At 38.7% G+C, this 27043-nt stretch overlaps 2 protein-coding genes across 2 annotated transcripts in view; both read right to left on the bottom strand.

Annotated features, from left to right (window-relative positions):
* Positions 1 to 27043, bottom strand: part of LOC126474296 (amine oxidase [flavin-containing] A) — a 263151-nt gene that overhangs the window by 235317 nt on the left and 791 nt on the right. The window lies entirely within an intron of this gene.
* On the bottom strand, positions 15277 to 17369 carry LOC126474131 (uncharacterized). Its single transcript, XM_050101566.1, has 2 exons — positions 17139 to 17369; positions 15277 to 17028 (listed from the first exon to the last, which is right to left on the bottom strand). The coding sequence occupies exon 2, from the start codon at positions 17020 to 17022 to the stop codon at positions 15640 to 15642; it is 1383 nt and encodes a 460-aa protein (XP_049957523.1). The 5' UTR covers positions 17023 to 17028; positions 17139 to 17369; the 3' UTR covers positions 15277 to 15639.

The following is a 27043-nucleotide window of genomic DNA, read 5'->3' as shown; positions in this document are numbered from 1 at the left end:
GATAGTTTCGGAAGAGGGTTAGCTATAAAACTGAAAACAGATGATGCAGCAGGAAGGTTCAAAATTCAGGGACTAGTAAAACCTAATGCAAGATTAAGCCAAGTTGTTGACAGTGTTGAAGAAGAATGCAAGAATCTATCATCAAACGACTATGCAGTAATTATAGGAGGTGCTAATGATGTGTATCACAATGAAACAGTTGCAGCAACAAAAGCACTGAAAGAGTCACTGGGTAAGCTAACACATACCAATGTAATAGTGGCTAAAATACCTCACCATTATGAACTAATAGAACAATCATGTGTGAACAATGAAATTAAAAAAGCAAATAACCTCTATGATTCAGTATGTAAACATTTCAAAAATGTAACAGTGATTGACATGAATGATATTTCCGACTGCTGCCACACCACAATTGTGCCCCCTAGCAAACCTTGTCACTGTAACAGAGCTTGTCATACAAGCCATGGTCAGCATCTAAATGGCTTAGGAAAGTCACATCCAAGCAAAAAAATACTTGGGATTGTAAGAGAAAAATTAAGCTCTGCTAATAAAACAATTTATAGGCTTCAGTTCAAAAATATGGAGATATGATACAGGGAAACTCCCAGTAGTGACCAAATCTAACACAAGTTGGATTCGGTCACAACAGTTTGCAAGGGACAGTAAAGATAATGCAACAGAAAAAGCAACAAGTATTCGTCCCAGTAACAAAAATGATTTAATGTTAATTTCATGTTAATGTACAATCCCTAAGACATAAGGTTAATGAGTTACAGTACTTGGCAGACAAAATTAACTATAGCATACTGTGTATTAATGAGCATTGGCTGTATGACTCAGAAATAGAGTTGTGTGTACCTTATGGTCCAAGCCACAAAATACTGTAGAACAAATATTGCACATGGTGCAGTTGCAATCTGCATCAAAGAAAACTTAAATCTGCAGCATTCAGTGATAGACCTACACAAACATTGCATTGAAGGTGTGTTTGAAGTAGCAGCCATAGTATTGCATACCCAAAAAATTATCATTGCTTCTGTGTATCGTACACCAGCCTCTGATGAGGAAGTTCTTATAGATAAACTAAATTCATAATCAAGTTATTCACTAAACATAAAAATCACAAAATTTTTATTGCAGGTTACTTCAATATAGATATAAGGGAAAGTAGAAAAAATGTAAATGACATGGTTAACAGCCTAAAGGTACTAAAAAGTTACTGTATAAATGAAAAGCCTACTCAACTAGATATATGCCTTGACAATGTAATTAGTAATGTAAATCAGGATCAACTAAAGCATGATGTGATTAAGTTAGAGTTATCTGATCATGATGGGATATGGGTCAGAATAGGCAGTATGAACCCAGAAAGAACTAAACAGTTAGTCACTTTCAGAATACTAAAAAGAGAGCAATATTGTACAATTGAAACATGAACTGAAGGTAGTAGATTGGTCAAATACACTACACAATATAAAAAGTCTTGTTGAATGTTTCTCTATGTTTTTATATATCATTAAAAATGCAGTAGATAGTCACTGTCCACTTATCACAAAAAGATGCACCCCTAACAACAGAAAAAATCCTCAGCACTCTAACAAGTGGTATACTCCAGAGCTCAAGCAAATGAGGACACTGCTACTTATACTAAAAAATAATACTGATAAAAATGAGGAAGCCAGGAAACACTATGTGACCCTTAAGAAGTTGTACAAATATGAAATAAAATCAGCTAAATGTAAAGTAAATGGTGAATATATTGCAGGCTCAAAAAATGCCTGTCAAGTAGCTTGGAATATAATAAGAAGTGAAATCAATATGAGCAAACAGGAAGCCACAGTGCCTATAGATTGCAACATCCTTAACGAATATTTTATAAATTGTGCCAGCTCTCATTCTTCTTCTTCTTTTGGTAAAAATAATTCTGATAATACTTCAGCTGCTGCAACCCTTCTTAAACACCAGCAACCAAGAAATTCTTTTGGTCAAAAATCACCTCCGGCCACATTATCAAATCTATAAAGAAACTTAAAAACTCAAAAACAGAGGACTATTATGGGCTTAGTAACAGTATTGTTAAACACATAACCACTGCAATCTTAATGACACTAACATATCTGACGAATCACATACCTGAAGGAGTATTCCCTGAATGTCTGAAAATGACAGTTACACTCCCAATCTACAAGAAAGGTGACAGAAAAATGCCAAACAATTATAGACATATATCAATAGTTCCCATTATATCAAAAGTAATAGAAAACTGCATATATATCCAAATTTACAATTATTTTAAAAGTAATAAATTATTGAGTAAGAACCAGTTTGGCTTTCGATCTGAACTATCGACAAGCAAAGCAGTTGAATGCCTCCTTAGTAATATATATGAAGGATATGAAAACAAGAAACTCACTTGTGCTACACTGTTAGATTTAACAAAAGCCTTCGACTCAGTCACACATGAAATAATGATAAAAAAAAACTAGAACATTATGGTATTGTAGATAAACCATCCATTACAATTTTTTCAATCATACTTAAGCAATAGGGTACAATTAGTAAAAACAAACTATCAAAAGTCAACACCCATGAAAGTAAAGAGAGGAATTCCACAAGGCTCAGTGCTTGGCCCTTTCCTGTTCATTGTTTACATCAATGACTTCTCAAATTATATGCCATGCAACAATGTACTGTATACTGATGATATGACACTAATAACAGATGGAGAAAATCTGCAAGATGTCACAGAATACAACAAAGTAGTAACTAAAATGAGCAGTGACTGGTGCAGAGCCAACCTTTTATCAATAAACAAATTGAAAACTGAAGAAATTTACTTCACCCTGAAACCAATTAAACATAATACAAAAAATGTCAAGTTACTAGGTTTACATATAGATCAAAAACTTACATGGGACAGACACACAAATTATCTATGTGGCAAACTTGCTCGAACTCTCTTTCTATTACACAAGCTGAGACACGTTATCAGTAAAAATCTGCTAATCTCCACATACTTTGCTTTTTTCCATTCAGAACTGCAATATGGGGTACTTCTCTGGGGTAACTCAGTGGGTTCAAGTACCATCTTCAAGTGGCAGAAGAAAGCATTTTAGGACTAACACCAAGAGAAAATTGCAAAAATCGTTTTAAAGAACTAAAGATAATGACACTACCTAGTATATACCTTTATAATTGTTTAATATATGCTAAAGAGAATGTAAAGAACTTTAATTTAAGATCTGAAGTGCATGTTCATAATACTCAAAATAATAGTAAAATAGACCTACCATACACAAGGCTGACATTAACACAAAAGAGCCATAAACACCTTAGCTTGAAAATTTATAACAAACTCTCAAAGGCTGTGAGCAAACTACCAATGAATAACTTTAAGCAAACAATAGAAGTGTGGTTCAAATGTATGCCGTATCACTCACTTGATGAGTTTCTAAACAGTGACACAAAAGAGATATGCTACATGAAACAAAAAACTCCCATATGAATTATACCTATGTTTGTGACAGCAATGTACCAACAAAGACTTTTACATGGATACGTAAGATGTAGCATAAATATATCTTGATACTATTGTATATTTATCTGTTATGATGTATTATTATTATTATTATTACTATTGTGAATGAATAACTGTTGTATTATCGATATTACTTTAGCATGCGTATCTGCTTGCCCTGCACAGGCACAATTATGTACAATAATAATTATTGTAATTTTTAAAAAAATGTATTGAACACACTGATGATTACAATTCTATGGAAAACACACTGAAAGGCAAATAAAGATTCTATTCTATTCTATTGTAAGACACTTAGATGACCTAAAGATAGCAAGTCATAAAACAGATGAACTACAAAATGAAACAGAATACTAGCAGCGAACGACCTTCCGAGGATGGTCACAAAGTATGTATTCCGCGTGGGGATACACATGTTCAGTAGCCCTAGTTGCAATTGTTAAAATATGTTGCTCATGTATCTATTGCAAGTGTTGTCGAGGGTGTGGCAGAAGACTGTGTGAAGTGGGAGGAAATTGTTGTGCTAAAGTGTGTGCGACAAATACGGTGGTAACAGATAGCCGCTGTGAAAGAAGTGTCTGATACGCTCCTTCCCTTCATTCTGTACAGTGTGGAGAGCAGTAAGATGGTGGAGAGTATGAATTAAAGTATACATGACGTACTCTTCTCCCCAATCGGGTGCAATGGAGAGAGCAAAGTCGAACGCCATGACTCACTAAACAAATCGAACCACAGGCAAATACAGAGGAGTTGTTGGTACCCAAAACAGATAGGAGATGAAAATACAACTTAAAAATTATCTACAAGCGTAATTTGAAGTTGAATGATAAACTATGTTGTATAATATTTTATGTAACCTTTTTCCTTTTCCTGTTCTTTTGTGTTGTGTTGCAAACTATGTGTACGAAATTTTAAAGTGATCATGCATTAAAAAAGAGGTCTGTACTACGTGTAATATTATTTGAAACCTTTGCTATATCAGGTAGAGCTCTGAACTTTGAATTGTGTAATGTAAAACTTTATATTGTTGTGTGAACTACGAACAATAAAAAGAGTGATATAGAAGTGTAATGTGGAAGTTTCCACGACAAGTATGTGTGGACAACAAACAACCAAATGCCAGTTGCACTTACAATGTGCTTTCTATTTTTATGACAATGCATTTGTATTAGAGTTTATGATGTATTAGAGTTTATGATGTGAAGCAATGTTTTAAAATAAAGTCTGGCAGGTTTCACTGGCACCACACGTAGAGATCGAAAATTTTGTAACCTCGAGAGTCCGAGGGAAAGGGAGGTGTCGTGAATTATAGAACACAGGGTTAAAAATCAAGTAAAATGTAGGCTTGGAAATTCTTGCTACCAGCAAGGTGGACATGACTGGACGTAGCTTATATGAAATGTTCACTCTGTTAACAAGAGCGGACTATGCTACATCACGAGGCTCGAGAGCCGTTACAAGCCGCAATCCTTGGACACAGCAAACATAGCGGAGTACGGCCTGTTCATCACGTAGGCATCACGTGCTGCCACATGACACATATGCAATGCTTGAGAGTACTGGAAACTTCTAGAACAAGTGGTCCTGAGTGCACTACCACCTATAAAAAGGCTAGCCACCATAGTGTTGGGAGAGTGATGGCAGTGATGGAGCAGCTGGTCAGTCAGTCAGATATGGTTTAGCTGGAGTTATGATGCTGTGAGATTGTAGTACAATGCTGCATAACCATGAGGGGACTTAGACTCATTTCCATGTAGTCAACAGTTAGTCTGGTGTGCCCGCCTCTGCTATATTGGGACTTACACTCAGGGAGCTATGAGAAGTTACACTACTAAGAAGGCAGTTAGCAGACTTTGAATACAGAACTGTTTATAAAACGGATGTGCCAAGGATGCTTCCAGTGTGCATATCTTCATGCAATGATTTATGATTGCATCCAGTGTACTTTGAGATCCCAGCCGAGTTCCGTATTCAAACTCACCCTACAGCCCTCTTTTCAGTGGAGCAAGTGCACAGAAGGCAGCCCACGACCACGAGACCTCCTGCCAAGTAAGTTATTTGATGCACATTCTTGCAGTCCTTCCACTCCCTCTCAGGACTCATCAGTGGGACACAACAACAGCTCTGTGATGACTGGTCAGACTTGTCTGTTCAAAATGTCACACCAAACTTGTTCGGTTATGCCAGGTAGTGTGCATTGTTGCAATTGGAGTTTGGTGTCTGGTTTGTAACACAATCTGTGGGGATCAGCACCCATCACTTGTGCATCTGCTATTTTATTAAAGTCCAACTGGGCAGAGGTAGATGCGATACAGGAAAGACAGTCTGTCACAAAGTTATTGGCACCTTTAATGTATCGCACATTGGTAGTAAACTGTGCTACTAAATCTAAGTGGTGGAATTTCCTGGGAGCAGAACCTCACAATGGGTTGTGGAATGCATCTAATAATGGATGATGGTGTGTATATATGGTAAGGGGTCCCCTTAAACATCATTCTGACAGTGATGAACTGCTTCATATATGGCTAGTAGTTTACAGTCAGATGTGGGCAATTTTTTCTGTTTGTCGGTAAGTTTGCACAAGAAAAACCTGAGTGGCTGTGTGAGTCCACTGGTCTCTTGCTGAAAAGCAACCCCAATCACATAATCACTAGCATCAGACTTGATACTTAGATGCACATCAGGCAATGGGTGGGCAAGAGTTATGGCATGTAACAGGTGTTCTTTTATTTTGTCAAAGGCTTCCTGCATTTGCAGCATCCAATTGACATGTCGTTTACCAGATGTTTCTTCCTGCACAATGCTTGGGTGACTAGTAGCAAAGTCTTATCAGTGTGTGGCAATTGGTTCCTGTAGAAATTTATGTTCCCCAAAAAACTATGTAGGTCTTGGTAGTTGTTGGGAGATGGAGGAGGTTTATCTGGAAAAGTTTTCTCAGGAGTAGGACACATCCCAGATGCATCGACATGGTGTCCAAAAAAGGTCACATGGGGTTGCTGAAGTTGGCACTTATCAACATTTATCACAACCTCGTAGGTGGTCATTGTGGTCTTGCTCGTTTTGCAAAAAGATTATGACATCACCTGCATAGGCATAACAAAAAGGTATATTGAACAGTATACTATCATTAAATCTTTGCCATGTCTGTGTCACATTTTTTAGTCTCTACGGCACACACAGGAACTTGAAGAGACTGAATGACATGATTATCACAATTTTTGGTACGTCTTTGTCTGCCATCGGAATTTGCATGTATGCTGTTTTGCAATCAACAACACTGAAAAGTTTTATCCTGGCCAAGACAAGGGTAAAATCATGCAAGTTTGGAACAGGGTACCTGTCAATGATTGTATGGGCACTGAGGTAGCAGTAGACTCTGCATAGCTGCCAAGTACTATTCCTTTTAGGAACTAGTTTAATTGGGTAGGACCAAGCACTGTGTGACAGACTGACTATGCCAGCCCGATAAACTTTATTCACCACAGCTTTAGTCACTTTAAATTTGTGGGGAGCTAGACAACAGGTGTGGTGATGGACAATGTGACCTGTTGTGGTCGTAATGTGTTGGACTATACCGTCCTGCATGACAAGAATTGTATTGGTCTAATGGGAGAGTGTAGAGCGAGTCCAGGAAGTGGGGAGTAAAGTGATTCACCATCACTGTTAACATCACACGGCATTGTCTCAGGAGTGGACTTGTTTGGAGATTGTGATGCTTCACTAAGCTTGGAAGTGCCCGTAGTAGTAGTGCCACGGAAGTGATCAGTGTCACGATGGCAAAGCTCATCAAGATACTCTTGAGCTGTGCAATAGCAGTGTTGTGGCATCCAAGATTTGACTCCCTAGTTGTTCATGGGTGAGGCCGATGACCTTGATTTTATGATGTGATGATGAGTACTAGGCTGCCTTTAAACATAGCTGGTTGAAAAGTGCTTCACTTTGTAGCTTTAGGTCGAGTGGTGCATCAAACGATGGCAGCGTGACAGAGGGCACTGCAGTGCCAGCCAGTAGTGTATAGCTGACCACACCATGAATCAACTACCGTCCATCACATTGTAGTAGGAGGGTGCAATTTAAATCCAGCAGTAGCTGGTAGTGCCAGGGGAAGTCAGCTCACAGGACTGCTTCAACTGTCACTGCCACTAGGAATGTCCGAGGCATTTGCATATGTGTGCCGATGTCGCGCATGATGTGTTCCAGCAGCTGCGATTATAGTGTCATCGGCCACATGCGATTGCAGTGGCAATGGCAACAGGGTAGCAGGTGCGAAAGCAGATGGTAGATTGTTCACATCAGCCCCAGTATCGATGAGGACGTATGGCAGCTGTCATGGACAAATAGTCAGGGTCCATCTACTCGCTGAAACACTGCATCAGTGCTGTTTTGTGGTGGTGTGCAGAGGTGTCTTGTTAATGACGAGCAGCCATGTGTGCCTATGTCAGATCACCCTACTAGTTTAGGTAGGGGCAGGGTTGTTTGCACTGTTGTGCATCCTGCCAAAATCAGGTGTGAAACTAGCGATAGTGTTTTCGGGTGTGGGGCATAGAAGTAGATGATGCCCTTTCTCGGCGTGGCTTACGTTTCTTTACAGTCAGGGTGGTGGCCAGATGGGAGGGCGACAACCTCAGCTGTGATGGTAAGCAACTGCTGTCTGCCAGACCCCTGAAACGCACTTTGGGTAGTAGTGGCGGGGGGCATGACTCAGTTCGGGTCAATCTGGCCATTGTTGGGTGGTCTGCAACTGCGGGGAATTTTGGGGCAGCTCAACTGGGATCATGAAAAACTGGTTTCATTGCAGGCGTACTGGGCATTGACTGCAGTGTAGCACTGTTGGTTGTTCCTTATAATGCAGTGGTGTGATAGTGCCTGCATTCTGTCAGCAAGTCGAAGCTTAAACTCAAGCGGTGCCCCGTCATGTGCTAGCATCGCTGTTTGGATGTTCTCTGGCAGTTTGAGGAGCCAAAGTGTCCACAGCATGTGATCAGGCAGGAGCATTGGTTCAATTAGAACTCAAAAGTGGTGCCAGAGCAAAGACAGTGTGCTGTTGCTTGAAGTAGTTTCATTGATGATGAGATGTAGCTGGTGCTCAAGTATGTGTGTCAGTCATCGTAGCAGTAGCATTTTGGCAGACGGGTATTTGGGAGAAGTCAGAATGTCCAAAATCAAGTTGGTAATAAGGTCTGCACTGTCTCTGAGGAGGTTAAGAAGAGTGGCGAACTTTTTATCATCCCCAATGGTGCCACTGGCTGACATCAAACTCGCTGAGGGCAAACCACATCACGGGAGAATCCGCATGAAACAACAATAGTTTTCAAAGGAGGTGGTCCGTATGATGGCTGTCAGTGGTTTGATTGTAAGGCACCACCACGAGGTGGACATGGCATGTTATGGGAGGTGCAGGAGTATCAATGCACGAGACAGGCAGGAAATGCAGCTGGAGGGAAGGTGGCACATGATGAGGTAGGTCATGTTGCAGTGCAGGTGACATTGGCATCACGTGGCAATGTGCATAGAACTCAGTTGCCTGTTTGAAGGACAGCTGTGCATGGGAGAGAAGTTCCATGGACCAATGCGGTATGTACAACTTTCCCAATATTGTATGTCTAAGACAGTAGAAAATGCTTGTCAGAGTGCACATGAGGTCTTGGCACCATAAAGAAGGACAGATTAGTCCATTTATCATCCAGCAGCACTGTCTATGTTTCATGGAGTTCATGCAGACATTTGTGGCTGATGCGGGTGTGACATCACTTGAACCGAAGGCGGCATATGTGACCTTGCCAAGGCAAGGTTGCGAAAAACACATTCCCGGAGTCCATGGTTGGTTTGGGTGCAGGTGTTACAAATGTGAAGCATGGTGCTGGACTGGAAGCAAGTCAGTTGTTACGCCCAGAGCAGCTGGCGCAGCTTGGATATGAGCGACATCATAATCTGTCTCGCAGAACTCATGTGTCGCAACAGTCCAAACAGGATTTGGAAAATTGGAATGCAAGGGTACTGTAAGGTGATGTAAACCTTGGTCCTGTGGTCTGTTGGCAGATGGATGATGAACTGGAATGACTGAGTAGTATGGCGATGGCTACTGTTGTTCAACCATGATGGCACTGTGGAAGGCGTCCTGGTGGTTCAGATCAATAATGCGAGTGTCATATCGTTAATAATCACTACCACTGGAACACACAATGTTTTGTCCTGTGCAAAATTTTGTCATGTAGGTGGGCAGAAATTGTTTATTGTGACTCTCTGCTACACGTTTGCCTGAAACACCAGAAATATATTCACTTGGTGCCAAATCTCAAATATTTATTGTGAAGTCACTCTGTAAATTTGCCACTTGTCATGGCACAGTTTGCTGCTTGGCATTGATGGCAATGCGAGGTTGGTCTGAAGATGTGGCACACAATGAAGGCATTGTCACTATATCATTCGGCACTGTAGTGTTGTCCAAGCCTTTGAGGATATTTAGTGATTTTGCACATGGGATGTTCGTGGAATACACAAGCACTTGTCGAGAGATGTTGTTGACAACAGAAACAGTGCGGTTGTACCATTTGTAATGGTAGCATTCTTGATTGCATAACTGGTGCTGCAGATCTTCAAGTTAACAGCAAAATCACAGAGTGATGTGACGCAACGCAGAAATTCACGGTCACCACTGTCAGTAATGGGGTACTGGCAGTGTGATAGCATAATAGTGGCACAGCATAGAGATACGATTTACACACTATTTATTAGTAAGCACATATAATAATGTGTATGTGTTAACGAGTGACACAGCATATTAGCTCCTACTGCCTCTTGGGGCAACAATCCTCATTTACAGAGCCTGAGACAGAATGCCAACACAAAGCCATACTTAAACTTGCCAAACATGCTGCCTATGAAAATTATGTAGAAGGAGCTACAAACAAATGTATGGCTAGTTAGGATATTATAATACAAATAATTCACTTCTACCCAAACTAAAGATGTCCTGCTTGAGCCAAGACAGCTCAATAAATACTTTAGTGTTATAGTAAATGAATTAAGATCTAAAATTAAACAAACACACCATGAAACCTGACTTAACTAACTACACATAATGATGGGGTTGTTCATAGTAACTCATGCAAATTTGAATGTTTAAATGAGTTTCAATTAAACTGTTACGTTTCAACCAGCAACTGATATACTTGTTAACTGGCTTTCTAGAGGACATGAATTCCATTGGGATCTTGTCACACCCACAGATATAGTAACTGCTGTTTCAAAATTTTTAAGCATTATCTGCTATTGGCTATCTAACTACACAATAAAAATTACAATACACCTTATTTGCAAACCACTTGCTTTTATTGTGAATAAATGCCTAGAATTTCAAAAGTTATACCTAGATACACAAAGCAAGGAAAGCACCTCACTGGGAACTATAGACCTGTCTCTATTTTTTCAATATTTTCCAAAATATTGAAGCAATTTTTTACATACAGCTTAGTAACTACTTTGAAAAACATATCCTACTTATTAGTAGACACCATGGTTTTTAGGAAAGAAAGGAGAAGAAGAAAACATTTCTGCAGTCCTCAAATTGTCAGTTATACGTTAACTGCATTTGTAAACATTAGATTAGATTAGATTTACTTTCATTCCAATTGATCCGTAGTGAGAAGGTCCTCCAGGATGTAGAACATATCAGAAAAACAATAATACATGACATATATTTACAACTGAAACAAATAAGCTAATGTACCTTCCACAGGTCCCAAGTGGAATGATCATTTTTTTTTTTTTTTTTTTTTTTTTTTTTAATGAACATTATATGAAAGAATCATTTTACAAACACTCATTTACTAAGATCACATTAATGCACTGAATTTAAAATACAAAAATGTTTTATTTATAAGGTAATAAACATATAATAGAACTATTACAATACTTATTTACAATGAACACATCACTGCACTGAAATGGTGCAGCAGAAGTTAGATTGTACATTACACACACACACACACACACACACACACACACACACACACACACACACACACACACAAAATCTGTTGGTTCCACTGAGAAATTCATCGATGAAGTAGAAGGAGTTGGCCACCAAAAAATCCTTAAGGCTTCTCTTAAACTGAATTTCATTGGTTGTTAAGCCTTTTATGGCTGCTGGCAAGTTATTGAAAATGTGTGTTCCTGTACAAGAGTAAGTGACTTTAAATCTTTGTGAATATTATTCTTATTTCTAGTATTGTTTCCATGAATTGAGCAGTTGGTTTGAAAGAGTGATATATTTTTAATGACAAATTTCATTAAGGAATAAATATCTTGGGAAGCAGTAGTTAGCACCCCTAGCTCCCTAAACAGGCTTCTGCAGGATGTTCTTGAGTTCACACTACATATAACTCCTATTGCACGTTTTTGTGCATAGAAAACTTTAGCTTGGTTTGGTAAATTACCCCAAAAAATAATCCCATATGACATTATGGAATGAAAGTAAGCATAGTATGCCAGATTTTTCATTTTTTATATCCCCTATGTCTGACACAATTCGCACTGCAAATAGAGATTCTGTGGTGTGCTCCTCCCAGTTGAATTTATTGTCAAGCTGTAATCTCAAAAATTTAACACTGTCCACTTCTCCTATCTGCTTGTCATTGTATGTTAGGCATATACTCATGGGACACTCCTTACAAGTTCTGAACTGCATGTAGTGTGTTTTTTCAAAGTTAAGTGACAAAGAATTGGCTAGGAACCAGTGATTAATGTACACAAATATTTTATTAGCCGCTCTTTCTACGACTACACTTGATTTGTTATTTATTGCAATGTTTGTACCTTCGGCTAACAAAACAAACTTGGCATCTGGTAATGTTACTGATGAAAGGTCATTGATACACAAAAGAAAAAGTAAGGGCCCTAAGATGGAACCTTATGGGACCCCACATGTAATTAGTTCCCAGTTGGATGATGCCTGATAGTTTAATACATGTCTCTTTCCAAAAAACACCCTATGTTTCCAGCTGGAGATAAAAGATTTGAATAATTTTGCAGCATTTCCTATAACACCATAATATTCTAATTTACTTAAAAGGATACTGTGATTTACAGGAGTCACATGCCTTTGACAGATCACAAAATATACCAGCTGCCTGTCATTTTTTGTCTACTGAATGACGTGCATTCTCACTGTAAGTGCAGATAGTCTTCTCAATATCAGAACCTTTTAGAACTCTGAAATGTGACTTTGACAGTATGTTATTTATCATAAGATGGTTATAAAGCCAAATGTACATTGTTGTTGTTGTTGTGGTCTTCAGTCCTGAGACTGGTTTGATGCAGCTCTCCATGCTACTCTATCCTGTGCAAGCTTCTTCATCTCCCAGTACCCACTGCAACCTACATCCTTCTGAATCTGCTTATTGTATTCATCTCTTGGTCTCCCTCTACGATTTTTACCCTCCATGCTGCCCTCCAATACTAAATTGGTGATCCCTTGATGCCTCAGAACATGTCCTACCAACCGATCCCTTCTTCTGGTCAAGTTGTGCCACAAACTTCTCTTCTCCCCAATCCTATTCAATACTTCCTCATTAGTTATGTGATCTACCCATCCAATTTTCAGCATTCTTCTGTAGCACCACATTTCAAAAGCTGCTATTCTCTTCTTGTTCAAACTATTTATCGTCCATGTTTCACTTCCATACATGGCTACACTCCATACAAATACTTTCAAAAATGACTTCCTGACACTAAAATCTATACTCGATGTTAACAAATTTCTCTTCTTCAGAAACGCTTTCCTTGCCATTGCCAGTCTACATTTTATATCCTCTTTACTTCAACCATCATCAGTTATTTTGCTCCCCAAATAGCAAAACTCCTTTACTACTTTAAGTGTCTCATTTCCTAATCTAATTCCCACAGCATCACCCGACTTAATTCGACTACATTCCATTATCCTCGTTTTGATTTTGTTGATGTTCATCTTATACCCTCCTTTCAAGACACTGTCCATTCTGTTCAACTGCTCTTCCAAGTCCTTTGCTGTCTCTGACAGAATTACAATGTCATCGGCGAACCTCAAAGTTTTTATTTCTTCTCCATGGATTTTAATACCTACTCCGAATTTTTCTTTTGTTTCCTTTACTGCTTGCTCAATATACAGATTGAATAACATCGGGGAGAGGCTACAGCCCTGTCTTACTCCCTTCCCAACCACTGCTTCCCTTTCACGTCCCTCGAGTCTTATAACTGCGATCTGGTTCTTGTACAAATTGTAAATAGCCTTTCGCTCCCTGTATTTTACCCCTGCCACCTTTAGAATTTGAAAGAGAGTATTCCAGTCAACATTGTCAAAAGCTTTCTCTAAGTCTACAAATGCTAGAAACGTAGGTTTGCCTTTCCTTAATCTTTCTTCTAAGATAAGTCATAAGGTCAGTATTGCCTCACGTGTTCCAGTATTTCTATGGAATCCAAACTGATCTTCCCCGAGGTCGGCTTCTACTAGTTTTTCCATTTGTCTGTAAAGAATTTGTGTTAGTATTTTGCAGCTGTGGCTTATTAAACTGATTGTCCGGTAATTTTCACATCTGTCAACACCTGCTTTCTTTGGGATTGGAATTATTATGTTCTTCTTGAAGTCTGAGGGTATTTCGCCTGTTTCATAAATCTTGCTCACCACATGGTAGAGTTTTGTCAGGACTGGCTCTCCCAAGGCCGTCAGTAGTTCCAATGGAATGTTGTCTACTCCGGGGGCCTTGTTTCGACTCAGGTCTTTCAGTGCTCTGTCAAACTCTTCACGCAGTATTGTATCTCCCATTTCATCTTCATTTACATCCTCTTCCATTTCCATAATATTGTCCTCAAGTACATCGCCCTTGTATAGACCCTCTGTATACTCCTTCCACCTTTGTGCTTTCCCTTCTTTGCTTAGAACTGGGTTTCCATCTGAGCTCTTGATGTTCATACAAGTGATTCTCTAATCTCCAAAGGTCTCTTTAATTTTCCTGTAGGCAGTATCTGTCTTACCCCTAGTGAGATAAGCCTCTACATCCTTACATTTGTCCTCTAGCCGTCCCTGCTTAGCCATTTTGCACTTCCTGTCGATCTCATTTTTGAGACGTTTGCATTCCTTTTTGCCTGTTTCATTTACTGCATTTTTATATTTTCTCCTTTCATCGATTAAATTCAATATTTCTTCTGTTACCCATGGATTTCTACTAGCCCTCGTCTTTTTAATTACTTGATCCTCTGCTGCCTTCACTACTTCATCCCTCAAAGCTAGCCATTCTTCTTCTACTGTATTTCTTTCCCCCATTCCTGTCAATTGTTCCCTTATGCTCTCCCTGAAATTCTGTACAACCTCTGGTTCTTTCAGTTTATCCAGGTCCCATCTCCTTAAATTCCCACCTTTTTGCAGTTTCTTCAGTTTTAATCTACAGGTCATAACCAATACATTGTGGTCAGAGTCCACATCTGTCCCTGGAAATGTCTTACAATTTAAAACCTGGTTCCTAAATCTCCGTCTTACCATTACACTGGTCAACACTCATTTTCTTGCCAAGGATATTTGAGTGGCTTTAGGATGGGTTAGTGGTGCTGAGGACGAATATAGCAACCATTTATGCAGTTTGGCTCTAGTTTTTGAGATAATGCATGATTTATTCAAAAAATTAGAAAAAATTGCTAATACTGAACTCGAGCGCTACAAACTACAATGAAAAAAGAAAATAATCTTTATAAATAGCTTCTATGAAAACCTGATAGGCATTTGTCCACGTATAAAACATAATTGAAAAGTTTCTCTATATCATTTTCCGTCCATGACGAACCGCTTCCTGCACGCTTTCCTTTTATAGGTCTCTTCAGAACAGTCACGTTGCAGATTCCAGCAATAATCTGCCATCATATGCCTGTCCCATCTTCCTTTATATCTTTCCTCTATTCCTTTCATATCTTGATGGAACCGCTCTCCTTGTTCCTCACTGAAATCACCTAGATTACGAGGAAATCGATCCAAGTGGCTGTGAAGGAAGTGCAATTTTATGCTCATGTTAGCTCCTAAGTTTTGAAAGTTAGTGAGCATGTTTTTGACCAGTTCCTCATAATTGGGAGCTTTATGATTGCCCAAAAAACATTTTACAACAGCGACAAAACTGTTCCAGTGCCGATGCTTCAGTGACAGTCATGACACTTGTAAAATTGGTATCGTTGATGAGCCTGCGAATTTGAGGACCATCAAATATTCCTGCCTTAAGTTTTTCACAACTGAGTCCAGGGAACGTATTGCAGATGTATGTGAAGCAATTACCATTTCTGTCTAAAGCTTTGGTGAATTGCTTCATTAGTCCTAACTTAATATGTAATGGTGGAAGAACAATCTTGTCCCTACTAACCAGAGGTTCATTAATGATGTTTGCTTCACCAACAGCCATATGTTCCCTTGGAGGCCATGTTTTCTGCTTCCAATGTTCGTGCTTTGCCCTACTATCCCACATGCAGATAAAACATGGGTGCTTTGTGTATCCACTTTGTTGTCCAAGCAAGAAGTTCACCATTTTCAAATCAACACAAATCAACCAATGGTGCTGCATACACTGAATTTTCTGCAGAACCATCTTGATGTTAGCATATGCTTCACAAAGTTTTGTTGAGTGGGCAATTGGAATAGATGCGTAACGATTGCCATTGTGTAGGAGAACACATTTTAAACTTCTAGTGGAACTGTCTATGAAGAGACGCCAGTCCTCTGGTCTATATTCCGGCAGCCCCAATTCAAGTAAAAGTCCAGGTATATTGCTGCAATACACTATAACCTCTTCTTGGTTGAAGTATGGAAGAAGGTTTTCTTCTCTCGTCCAGTAAGCTGTTATTTTAACACTTGGATGAAGACAGTTCTTTTCCTTAAGCCTGGATGCTAAGAGTTCTGATGCTTGCTTTGAAAGATTGAGTTCTCGTATCAAGTCACTGAGCTCCTTCTGGTCGAACTGCTGGGGTTGTGTCTCACGTCCTTCGTATTCCGAACCACTACTTGTACATTCCTCGTCGTGCACATCGTCATCTGATGATGTTAGCGTGGGTAATGTTGTGAAGGCTGGTACAGGAACATCGTTGCTGTGCACCACCGGTCTTCTTGCTGACTCCAAATCGGGATATTCCCACTTTCGTTTTTTGAACCTATTAAAACCTTTCACATTAACAATGCAAAAATAGCAATCATCTGTATGGTCCTTCTGCTCTCGCCATACCATAGGCACTCCGAAGTTTAAGCTTTTCCTTTTTCGTTTTGTCCACTGCCGTAAGCACTCCACACAGCATTTACAAACTTTATGGGGTGCCCACGCCTTGTCTTGATCTCCAAGTTTAATTCCGAAATATGCCAGATACGCTTCCTTCACAAAAGGAGTGATATTCTTCCTGTTCTTTTGAAGAACGTATTCACCACAAATGTAGCAGAACTCATCTAGATGGTTCACGCAAAGACGGCATGAAGAACTCATGTTTTCCTAAAACAAAATTGCACAAGTACTACATATTATGCAGAACTTTCTTGTATTTGCATGTCAATCACATCCAACAAACATCATTAATTGTTTTGTGTGAAATGAATACTCACCTCATATTTGCTACGTCACGATGAAAAGGTTCTATCTCCTTGAAGCTGCACTGCACATGTGTGTGACTTTCGACCATCGCCATTTTTCTTGTTTACACTGAACGCTACCTATCGGCTGTTGCGGGGATTACCTCGGCCAACAAATGAATGTCGAGTACCGCCGAATTCAAATCTGCACAACCCTCAATATCTTCAACACACGCACCGCACAACAGGACTGAACACATGCTGACAGTGCACTCCCTGAGCACAATTGTTTAATAAAGATAGTACAATATCACTAATTAAAAAACAGGTAGCAAATACATTACACCATATATGGACCCTGCAGGCGATATTATCCACATGAAACTCATTTCCACAAATAACCTATATCTCAAAAACCAGAGCCAATTTGGAAAAAGTACAAATATACTCGGAATGAGTATCATAACAATATCCCATTTTCGTTCAAACTTCCCTGGCAACGAAAAAAAAAATTTATTTTGTAGAGCTGTGTTATATAATCTATCTGATACCTTTTAGTATCTCCAGGGTTCTTCCACGTATACAACCTTCTTTCATGATTCTTAAATCAAGTGTTAGCTACGATTAAGTTGTGTTCCGTGCAAAATTCTAACAGGCGGCTTCCTCTTTCATTTCTTAGCCCCAATCCATATTCACCTACTACATTTCCTTCTCTCCCTTTTCCTACTAGCGAATTCCAGTCACCCATGACTATTAAGTTTTCGTCACCCTTCACTATCTGAATAATTTTTTTAATTTTATCATACATTTCTTCAATTTCTTTGTCACCTGCAGAGCTAGTTGGCATATAAACTTGTACTACTGTAGTAGGTGTGGGCTTCGAATCTATCTTGGCCACAATAATGCGTTCACTATACTGTTTGTAGTAGATTACCCGCATTCCTATTTTCCTATTCATTATTAAACCTACTCCTGCATTACCCCTATTTGATTTTGTGTTTATAACCCTGTAGACACCTGACCAGAAGTCTTGTTCCTCCTGCCACCGAACTTTACTAATTCCCACTATATCTAACTTTAAGCTATCCATTTCCCTTTTTAAATTTTCTAACCTACCTGCCCGATTAAGTGATCTGACATTCCACGCTCCGATCCGTAGAACACCAGTTTTCTTTCTCCTGATAACTGCATCCTCTTGAGTAGTCCAGGCCCGGAGATCCGAATGGGGGACTATTTTACCTCCGGAATATTTTACGCAAGAGGACACCATCAGCATTTATTCATACAGTACAGCTGCATGCCCTCGGGAAAAATTACGGCCGTAGTTTCCCCTTGCTTTCAGCTGTTCGCAGTACCAGCACAGCAAGGCTGTTTTGGTTATTGTTACAAGGCCAGATCAGTCAATCATCCAGACTGTTGCCCTTGCAACTACTGAAAAGGCCGCTGCCCCTCTTCAGGAACCACATGTTTGTCTGGCCTCTCAACAGATACCCCTCCGTTGTGGTTGCACCTACAGTACGGCTATCTGTATCACTGAGGCACGCAAGCCTCCCCACCGATGGCAAGGTCCATGGTTCATGCTTAATTTGTGATCCCTTGATGCCTCAGAACATGTCCTACCAACCGGTCCCTTATTCTTGTCAAGTTGTGCCACAAACTCCTCTTCTCCCCAATTCTATTCAATACCTCCTCATTAGTTATGTGATCTACACATCTAATCTTCAGCATTCTTCTGTATCACCACATTTCGAAAGCTTCTCTTCTCTTCTTGTTTAAACTATTTATCGTCCATGTTTCACTTCCATACATGGCTACACTCCATACAAATACTTTCAGAAACGACTTCCTGACACTTAAATCTATACTCGATGTTAGCAAATTTCTCTTTTTCAGGAACGCTTTCCTTGCCATTGCCAGTCTACATTTTATATCCTCTCTACTTCGACCATCATCAGTCATTTTGCCCACCAAATAGCAGAACTCCTTTACTACTTTAAGTGTCTCATTTCCTAATCTAATTCCCTCAGCATCACATGACTTAATTCGACTAGATTCCATTATCCTCGTTTTGCTTTTGCTGATGTTCATCTTATACCCTCCTTTCAAGACACTGTCCATTCCATTCAACTGATCTTCCAAGTCCTTTGCTGTCTCTGACAGAATTACAATGTCATCGGCGAACCTCAAAGTTTTTATTTCTTCTCCATGGATTTTAATACCTACTCCGAACTTTTCTTTTGTTTCCTTTACTGCTTGCTCAATATACAGATTGAATAACATCGGGGATAGGCTACAACCCTGTCTTACTCCCTTCCCAACCACTGCTTCCCTTTCATACCCCTCGACTCTTATAACTGCCATCTGCTTTCTGTACAAATTGTAAATAGTCTTTTGCTCCCTGTATTTTACCCCTGCCACCTTTAGAATTTGAAAGATAGGATTCCAATCAACATTGTGAAAAGCTTTCTCTAAGTCTACAAATGCTAGGAATGTAGGTTTGCCTTTCCTTAATCTTTCTTCTAAGATAAGTCGTAAGGTCAGTTTTGCCTCACGTGTTCCAACATTTCTGCGGAATCCAAACTGATCCTCGCCAAGGTCGGGTTCTATCAGTTTTTCCATTCGTCTGTAAAGAATTCGCATTAGTATTTTGCAGCTGTGACTTATTAAACTGATAGTTCGGTTAGTTTTCACATCTGTCAACACCTGCTTTCTTTGGTATTGGAATTATTATATTTTTCTTGAAGTCTGAGGGTATTTCGCCTGTCTCATACATCTTGCTTACCAGATGGTAGAGATTTGTCAGGACTGGCTCTCCCAAGGCTGTCAGTAGTTCTACTGGAATGTTACTCCTTCCACCTTTCTGCTTTCCCTTCTTTGCTTAGAACTGGGTTTCCATCAAAGCTCTTGATATTCATGTATCATTTACAATGTATCATTTACTCTTAATGCCATTTGTCCCTCTTCATGTCTGGATCTACCGGTCTCCTCCTTCACTATATCCCATATTGTCTTTATTTTGTTATCTGATATGACTATCTTTCCCTCGTAATATATTTGCTTTGATGTCAGAATTACAGTCTTTAATACCTTGCAGTATTTCTTGTAATGTGCTATAGCATCAATATCAGAACTGCTTCAGATTGACAGATAAAGTTTTCTTTTTGTTTTACGAGAACACAATCTGTCTTGAGCTATACCATTTGAATGTATCCCCTTGGGCATCTTACTAGCCATGCTACAGTGTTATATAATAAACAATACAACATTAGGAATAATTAATTCTTTGGGGAAATCTCAGTCAATTCAAAATAGGCATTCTTCCCTGTTGAAAGTCACATCTGTCGTGTATCAGGGCTCTGTCCTTGGGCCATTCTTCTTCACTGTTGCAATTAACTATTTGTCACATTATGCTCAACTTCAGTCACTTGCTATGTGGATGACACAGCTTTAAACACGACAGATCAAGATACATTAAGGTTACACCAGAAATCACAGGACACTCTCCTTTTAACACCAAACTTCTTCTCATCTAATAAACTACAGTGCAATTCAAAGACAACCCAATGTCTGCAGCTGTGTCAACCCATTCTACAGTTTAAGAGAATTCTCATTTACTAGTAGTGTAGAGATTTAGTTTTAGGATGATGATTGCAATTCTGTAACATTAAATAGGGGTAGTGCAGCAGTAGGTTTAATAATGAATAAAAAATAGGAGTGTGGGTAAGCTACTACAAACAGCATAGTGAACGCATTATTGTGGCCAACATAGAAACGAAGCCCATGCCTACTACAGTAGTACAAGTTTATATGCCAACTAGCTCTGCAGATGATGAAGAATTTGAAGAAATGTATGATGAGATAAAAGAAATTATTCAGGTAGTAAAGGGAGACGAAAATTTAATAGTCATGGGTGACTGGAATTCGAGAGTAGGAAAAGGGAGAGAAGGAAACATAGTAGGTGAATATGGATTGGGGCTAATAAATGAAAGAGGAAGCCACCTCGTAGAGTTTTGCACAGAGCATAACTTAATCATAGCTAACACTTGGTTCAAGAATCATGAAAGAAGGTTGTATACATGGAAGAATCCTGGAGATACTAGAAGGTATCAGATAGATTATATAATGGTAAGATAGAGATTTAGGAACCAGGTTTTAAATTGTAAGACATTTCCAAGGGCAGATGTGGACTCTGACCACAATGTATTGGTTATGAGCTGTAGATTAAAACTGAAGAAACTGCAAAAAGGTGGGAATTTAAGGAGATGGGACCTGGATAAACTGAAAGAACCAGAGGTTGTACAGAGTTTCAGGGAGAGCACAAGGGAACAATTGACAGGAATGGGGGAAAGAAGTACAGTAGAAGAAGAATGGGTAGCCCTGAGGGATGAAGTGGTGAAGACAGCAGAGGATCAAGTAGGTAAAAAGACGAGGACTAGTGGAACTCCTTGGGTAACAGAAGAAATATTGAACTTAATTGATGAAAGGAGAAAATACAAAAATGCAGTAAATGAAGCAGGCAAAAAGGAATACAGACGTCTCACAAATGAGATCGACAGAAAGTGCAAAATGGCTAAGCAGGGATGGCTAGAGGACAAATGTAAGGATGTAGAGGCTTATCTCACTAGGGGTAAGACAGATACTGCCTACAGGAAAATTAAAGAGACCTTTGGAGATTAGAGAATCACTTGTATGAACATCAAGAGCTCAGATGGAAACCCAGTTCTAAGCAAAGAAGGGAAAGCAGAAAGGTGGAAGGAGTATACAGAGGGTCTATACAAGGGCGATGTACTTAGGACAATATTACGGAAATGGAAGAGGATGTAGATGAAGAGGAAATGGGGGAAACGATATTGAGTGAAGAGTTTGACAGAGCACTGAAAGACCTGAGTCGTAACAAGGTCCCGAGAGTAGACAACATTCCATTAGAACTACTGACGGCCTTGGGAGAGCCAGTCCTGACAAAACTCTACCATCTGGTGAGCAAGACGTATGAGACAGGCGAAATACCCTCAGACTTCAAGAAGAATATAATAATTCCATTCACGAAGAAAGCAGGTGTTGACAGATCTGAAAATTACCGAACTATCAGTTTAATAAGTCACAGATGCAAAATACTAACGCGAATTCGTTACAGATGAATGGAAAAACTGGTAGAAGCCGACCTTGGCGAGGATCAGTTTGGATTCCACATAAATGTTGGAACACGTGAGGCAATACTGACCTTACGACTTACCTTAGAAGAAAGATTAAGGAAAGGCAAACCTATGTTTCTAGCATTTGTAGACTTAGAGAAAGCTTTTGACAATGTTAACTGGAATACTCTCTTTCAAATTCTAAAGGTGGCATGGATAAAATACAGAGAGCGAAAGGCTATTTACAATTTGTACAGAAACCAGATGGCAGTTATAAGAGTTGAGGGACACGAAAGGGAAGCAGCTTCTGTATATTGAGCAAGCAGTAAAGGAAACAAAAGAAAAGTTAGGAGTAGGTATTAAAATCCATGGAGAAGGAACAAAAACTTTGAGGTTCGCCGATGACATTGTAATTCTATCAGAGACAGCAAAGGACTTAGAAGAGCAGTTGAACAGAATGGAACTTTGAGGTTCGCCGATGACGTTGTAATTCTGTCAGAGACAGCAAAGGACTTGGAAGAGCAGTTGAACGGAATGGACAGTGTCTTGAAAGGAGGATATAAGATGAACATCAACAAAAGCAAAACAAGGATAATGGAATGTAGTCTAATTAAGTCGGGTGATGCTGAGGGAATTAGATTAGGAAATCAGACACTTAAAGTAGTAAAGGAGTTTTGCTATTTGGGCAGCAAAATAACTGATGATGGTTGAAGTAGAGAGGATATAAAATGTAGGCTGGCAATGGCAAGGAAAGCGTTTCTGAAGAAGGGAAACTTGTTAACATTGAGTATAGATTTAAGTGTTAGGAAGTCGTTTCTGAAAGTGTTTGTATGGAGTGTAGCCATGTATGGAAGTGAAACATGAACGATAAATAGTTTGGACGAGAAGAGAATAGAAGCTTTCGAAATGTGGTGCTACAGAAGAATGCTGAAGATTAGATGGGTAGATCACATAACTAATGAGGAGGTATTGAATAGAATTGGGGAGAAGAGGAGTTTGTGGCACAACTTGACAAGAATAAGGGACCGGTTGGTAGGACATGTTCTGAGGCATCGAGGGATCACAAATTTAGCATTGGAGGGCAGCATGGAGGGTAAAAATCGTAGAGGGAGACCAAGAGATGAATACACTAAGCAGATTCAGAAGGATGTAGGTTGCAGTAAATACTGGGAGATAAAGAAGCCTGCACAGGATAGAGTAGCATGGAGAGCTGCATCAAACCAGTCTCAGGACTATGAATTCTATTCAAAACCTCATTAGTTATGTGATCTACCCATCTAATCTTCAGCATTCTTCTGTAGCACCACATTTCGAAAGCTTCTATTCTCTTCTTGTCCAAACTATTTATCGTCCATGTTTCACTTCCATACATGGCTACACTCCATACAAATACTTTCAGTGCATAACTGTGTTTCATTCTGACAGTGTATTAATTCTGTAAATATTAGCGGTTCCAGTTTACTGTAACATTTTGACTGTCTCCTGACAAATGATCAGGTAAGAGAGTATTATATTCGAATGATCTATGTCTTTTATGTTGCACTTTCTGACATGTTCCACAACTACGAGAATCATCTCATTTTTGGATCTATGGAATAAAAACTGAATCTAATCTAATCTATATACGAAAATGGAGAAAAAACAGGTTGCACATAATATATTCACAATACATATACACAGTTTACCACTGCTTTAAATAAGGCAGAAGAACCTGCTTCTAACAACAGAAATGAATCATTAGGCTTATTCGATAATATAACTTGGTTTCGTCATTGCCTGGTGGAAATTACAAACTACAGTGTATTGTGTTGCTTACAAGCATACTCCATACTCTTTTGTCTGTTTTCTAATTGAACAACCTGCTTATTTATTTGTAATAATTTTATGTTGGGTGAATTCTTTAATGGGATGAAAACCTATTCATTCTATCCAGGTACAAGCAATCACTGTATCTGGTTTGATGATCATGATGGAGCTCAATGCTTTTTTTTTTTTTTTAATTAATTTATAAAAACTGCAGTTTGGAATACATATTCACTTGGAACTGTCAGAATACCCCATTTTTTAATACCTCAATGCAGAGGGTCCTTTTATGACTCTTGCTCAGTAATAATAATAGTAATATGAAAAGGATAGTTGCTACTCACCATATGGCAGAGATGCCAAGTTGCAAATAGGCACTCAACATCTCCACTACACGGTGAGTAGCAACTATCCTTTTCATAATATTAAACAATTTTCATAACACTGTTACATTCCATCCTGGATTTTCCATTGTTTAATAATAGTAATAAATGGTTTATTTGTCCATAATAACTTTTACAGTCATGGACATAGTCTGTTTATTTACATGTAACATTAAAAAGAGTTTAGAAATAAGGATAAATTATACACAATAACATTAAAAATCCTTGATGGAGTACAAACATTTATCAATTAACAGTTCCTTTAATTTTTATCTAAAATACATTTTCATTTAACAGTTTTATGTTATTTGTCAGTCTTTTATCGACTATGATCTGTTGCTCTTTTGTTACTAAATTTTATGTGGTAATCCTCTCGTTTTCTTGTATTATAATTATGGATTTCACTACTGGTTATATTATGCTCCATATTTTCTTTTACAAACAGTATAGTCCTGAAAACATCGAGTGAATACTCTGTTAGTATGCTATGCTTAATGAAGTATTCTCTACAGGACTGGTGTTTACTGATATTAGCTATTATCATAACTGCTCCTTTGTGGGCTCTGAAAGCCTTATACATGTATACCATTGATGCCCCACCCCAAATCTCGATACCATATTGTTGGTGGGAGTGCATAATTCCAAAATAGATTTGTCTTAAGACAGGTGATGTTATTACACTTGAAAGGTGTTTTAGCATTTAGGTGCTGCAGGAGGTCTTTTTTATATGTGTAACTGATGTGCTCCTTCCATGTAAAATGTTCATCTACTGTAGTATTCAGGAATTTATGTTTCTCAATTATTTCAACTCATAACTCTGGCTCAGTATCCACTTGTCTTGATTTATAATGTTGTAGAAACTCTATCAGAATTGCCTAATTAAGTGCTACTTTGTTTTCAGTGAGGTATTCTGCGATGAAACTGACGTTCTCTGTATCATTTTGCATTGCTTACTGTTTTATAGAGCTGCAGCTTATGAAGGAGGTATTGTCAGCATAATTTACTAGATTTGAATTTTGAGGAATTATTATATCACTGATGTACACAATACACAAAAGTGGCCCTATAATACTTCCCTGAGGAACTCTACAGTTAAGGATTTTATAAGATGGTTTTACTGTTTGTACATGTTCCACAGTTGTATGATACAGCTTAACACATTGACCCCTGTCAGCAAGGTAACATGTTAACAAATCTAATGCCACTCTCCTGACTCCAAAAGTTTCTTATTCATACAGAAGCATACAATGACTTACAGAGTCAAAAGCCTTGGATAGGTCTAAAAAGGTGTCAACTACTTTGTTTCCTTCATCAAGTTTATTCAATACTGCTTGAAAAAATGTAGCTACAGCTGCTACTGCAGACCTGATCCTTCCTGAAACAATGCTGACAGTTTTTTAATAGATTGTACTTACAGAAAAATAATTCCAGTTGATCAGTAAGTAGCTTTTCTAACACCTTATAAACTATTCACGTCAGTAAAATAGATCTATAATTTTGTGTATCATTGATTGCACTGATCTTATTTCAGTGACTTTTAGCACATCAGGAAATGACCCCTGATTGTGATGATTCGTTTTTGCAATTTGAACACATTTACCACATTCTGTGCATTTGCACCACAGAATATTATGCCATAACTGATATTAGAATGTATGTGTGCATAGTATGTTGCTCTTAGGCATGAACTATTATGCACTGTGGTTAGTAATCATAAGGCATAGCATGCAGTGCTAATTCTTTTTCCTGGTACCCCGATATGTTCATCCCATTTTATACATACCCTAAAATTTTCTGCCCGCTACACTCTCTAGGGATTTGTTATGTATTTTAAGTTTTGTTATATTTGGTTTTTATTTATGTAGAAGTTTAGGTTATTAGCACCATGGAGCACATTAAGAGTAACTTTATTGTTACTAGACCAGCTGCAAACCACCTTAAGTGTCTTTACAGCATTTACTTCTAAAATTTCTAAGTGTCCTTTCTGTAATTATCATACTGCTGTCCTCGGCAAATAACATGGTTTCTCCTCATGTAAATATATATAAGAAACAGTACTGGGTCTAACACACTCCCTTGAGGAACTCCGGTGTTCAAGTATTCTGTCTCTGAAAGATGTTTCACCATATTGTTAGAGCCACTTGAAATTTGGGATCTCTACCCTCTGCACATTGTCTGCTAGTGAAGGCCTAAACCATTTATTTACCACCCCATCTCCCTTATTTCTAGTGCATCATGTTCACCTACAAGTATTTCATGATCAACAGTGTCATATTCTTTACTGCCATTCAGGAGAATGCCTGTTACTTGTTCTCCTTTGTGTAGGGCTTCTAAAACCACTTTTGTAAATCTTGCTAAAGCAGCTTCTGTTCCCTTCCCAGACCTAGTAAAATTGTACCTCGCACAGCAGTTGGTATTTATTTAAATAATCCATAAGTCTGTTTTTCATAATAGTTGCTATCACGTTTGAAAAGGAAGACAGTAGTGAAACTGTTCTGTAATGCTCTATATTATCTGTAGGCTACCACCTTTTTCATGAATGGGAAGTACTTCTGCCTGCTTTGGTAATTAGAGAAGTAACATGATGAGAATGTCTCATTTATAACGTCTGTTAGGGATA

Source organism: Schistocerca serialis, chromosome 4, assembly GCF_023864345.2.
Source record: "Schistocerca serialis cubense isolate TAMUIC-IGC-003099 chromosome 4, iqSchSeri2.2, whole genome shotgun sequence".
NCBI lineage: Eukaryota > Metazoa > Arthropoda > Insecta > Orthoptera > Acrididae > Schistocerca > Schistocerca serialis.
This window is presented reverse-complemented; position numbering and strand designations above follow the sequence as displayed.

What these genes read in the sequence shown, in the direction of transcription:
- LOC126474131 (XM_050101566.1), bottom strand. Translation starts at nt 17,022, where the DNA reads ATGAGTTCTTCATGCCGTCTTTGCGTGAACCATCTAGATGAGTTCTGC.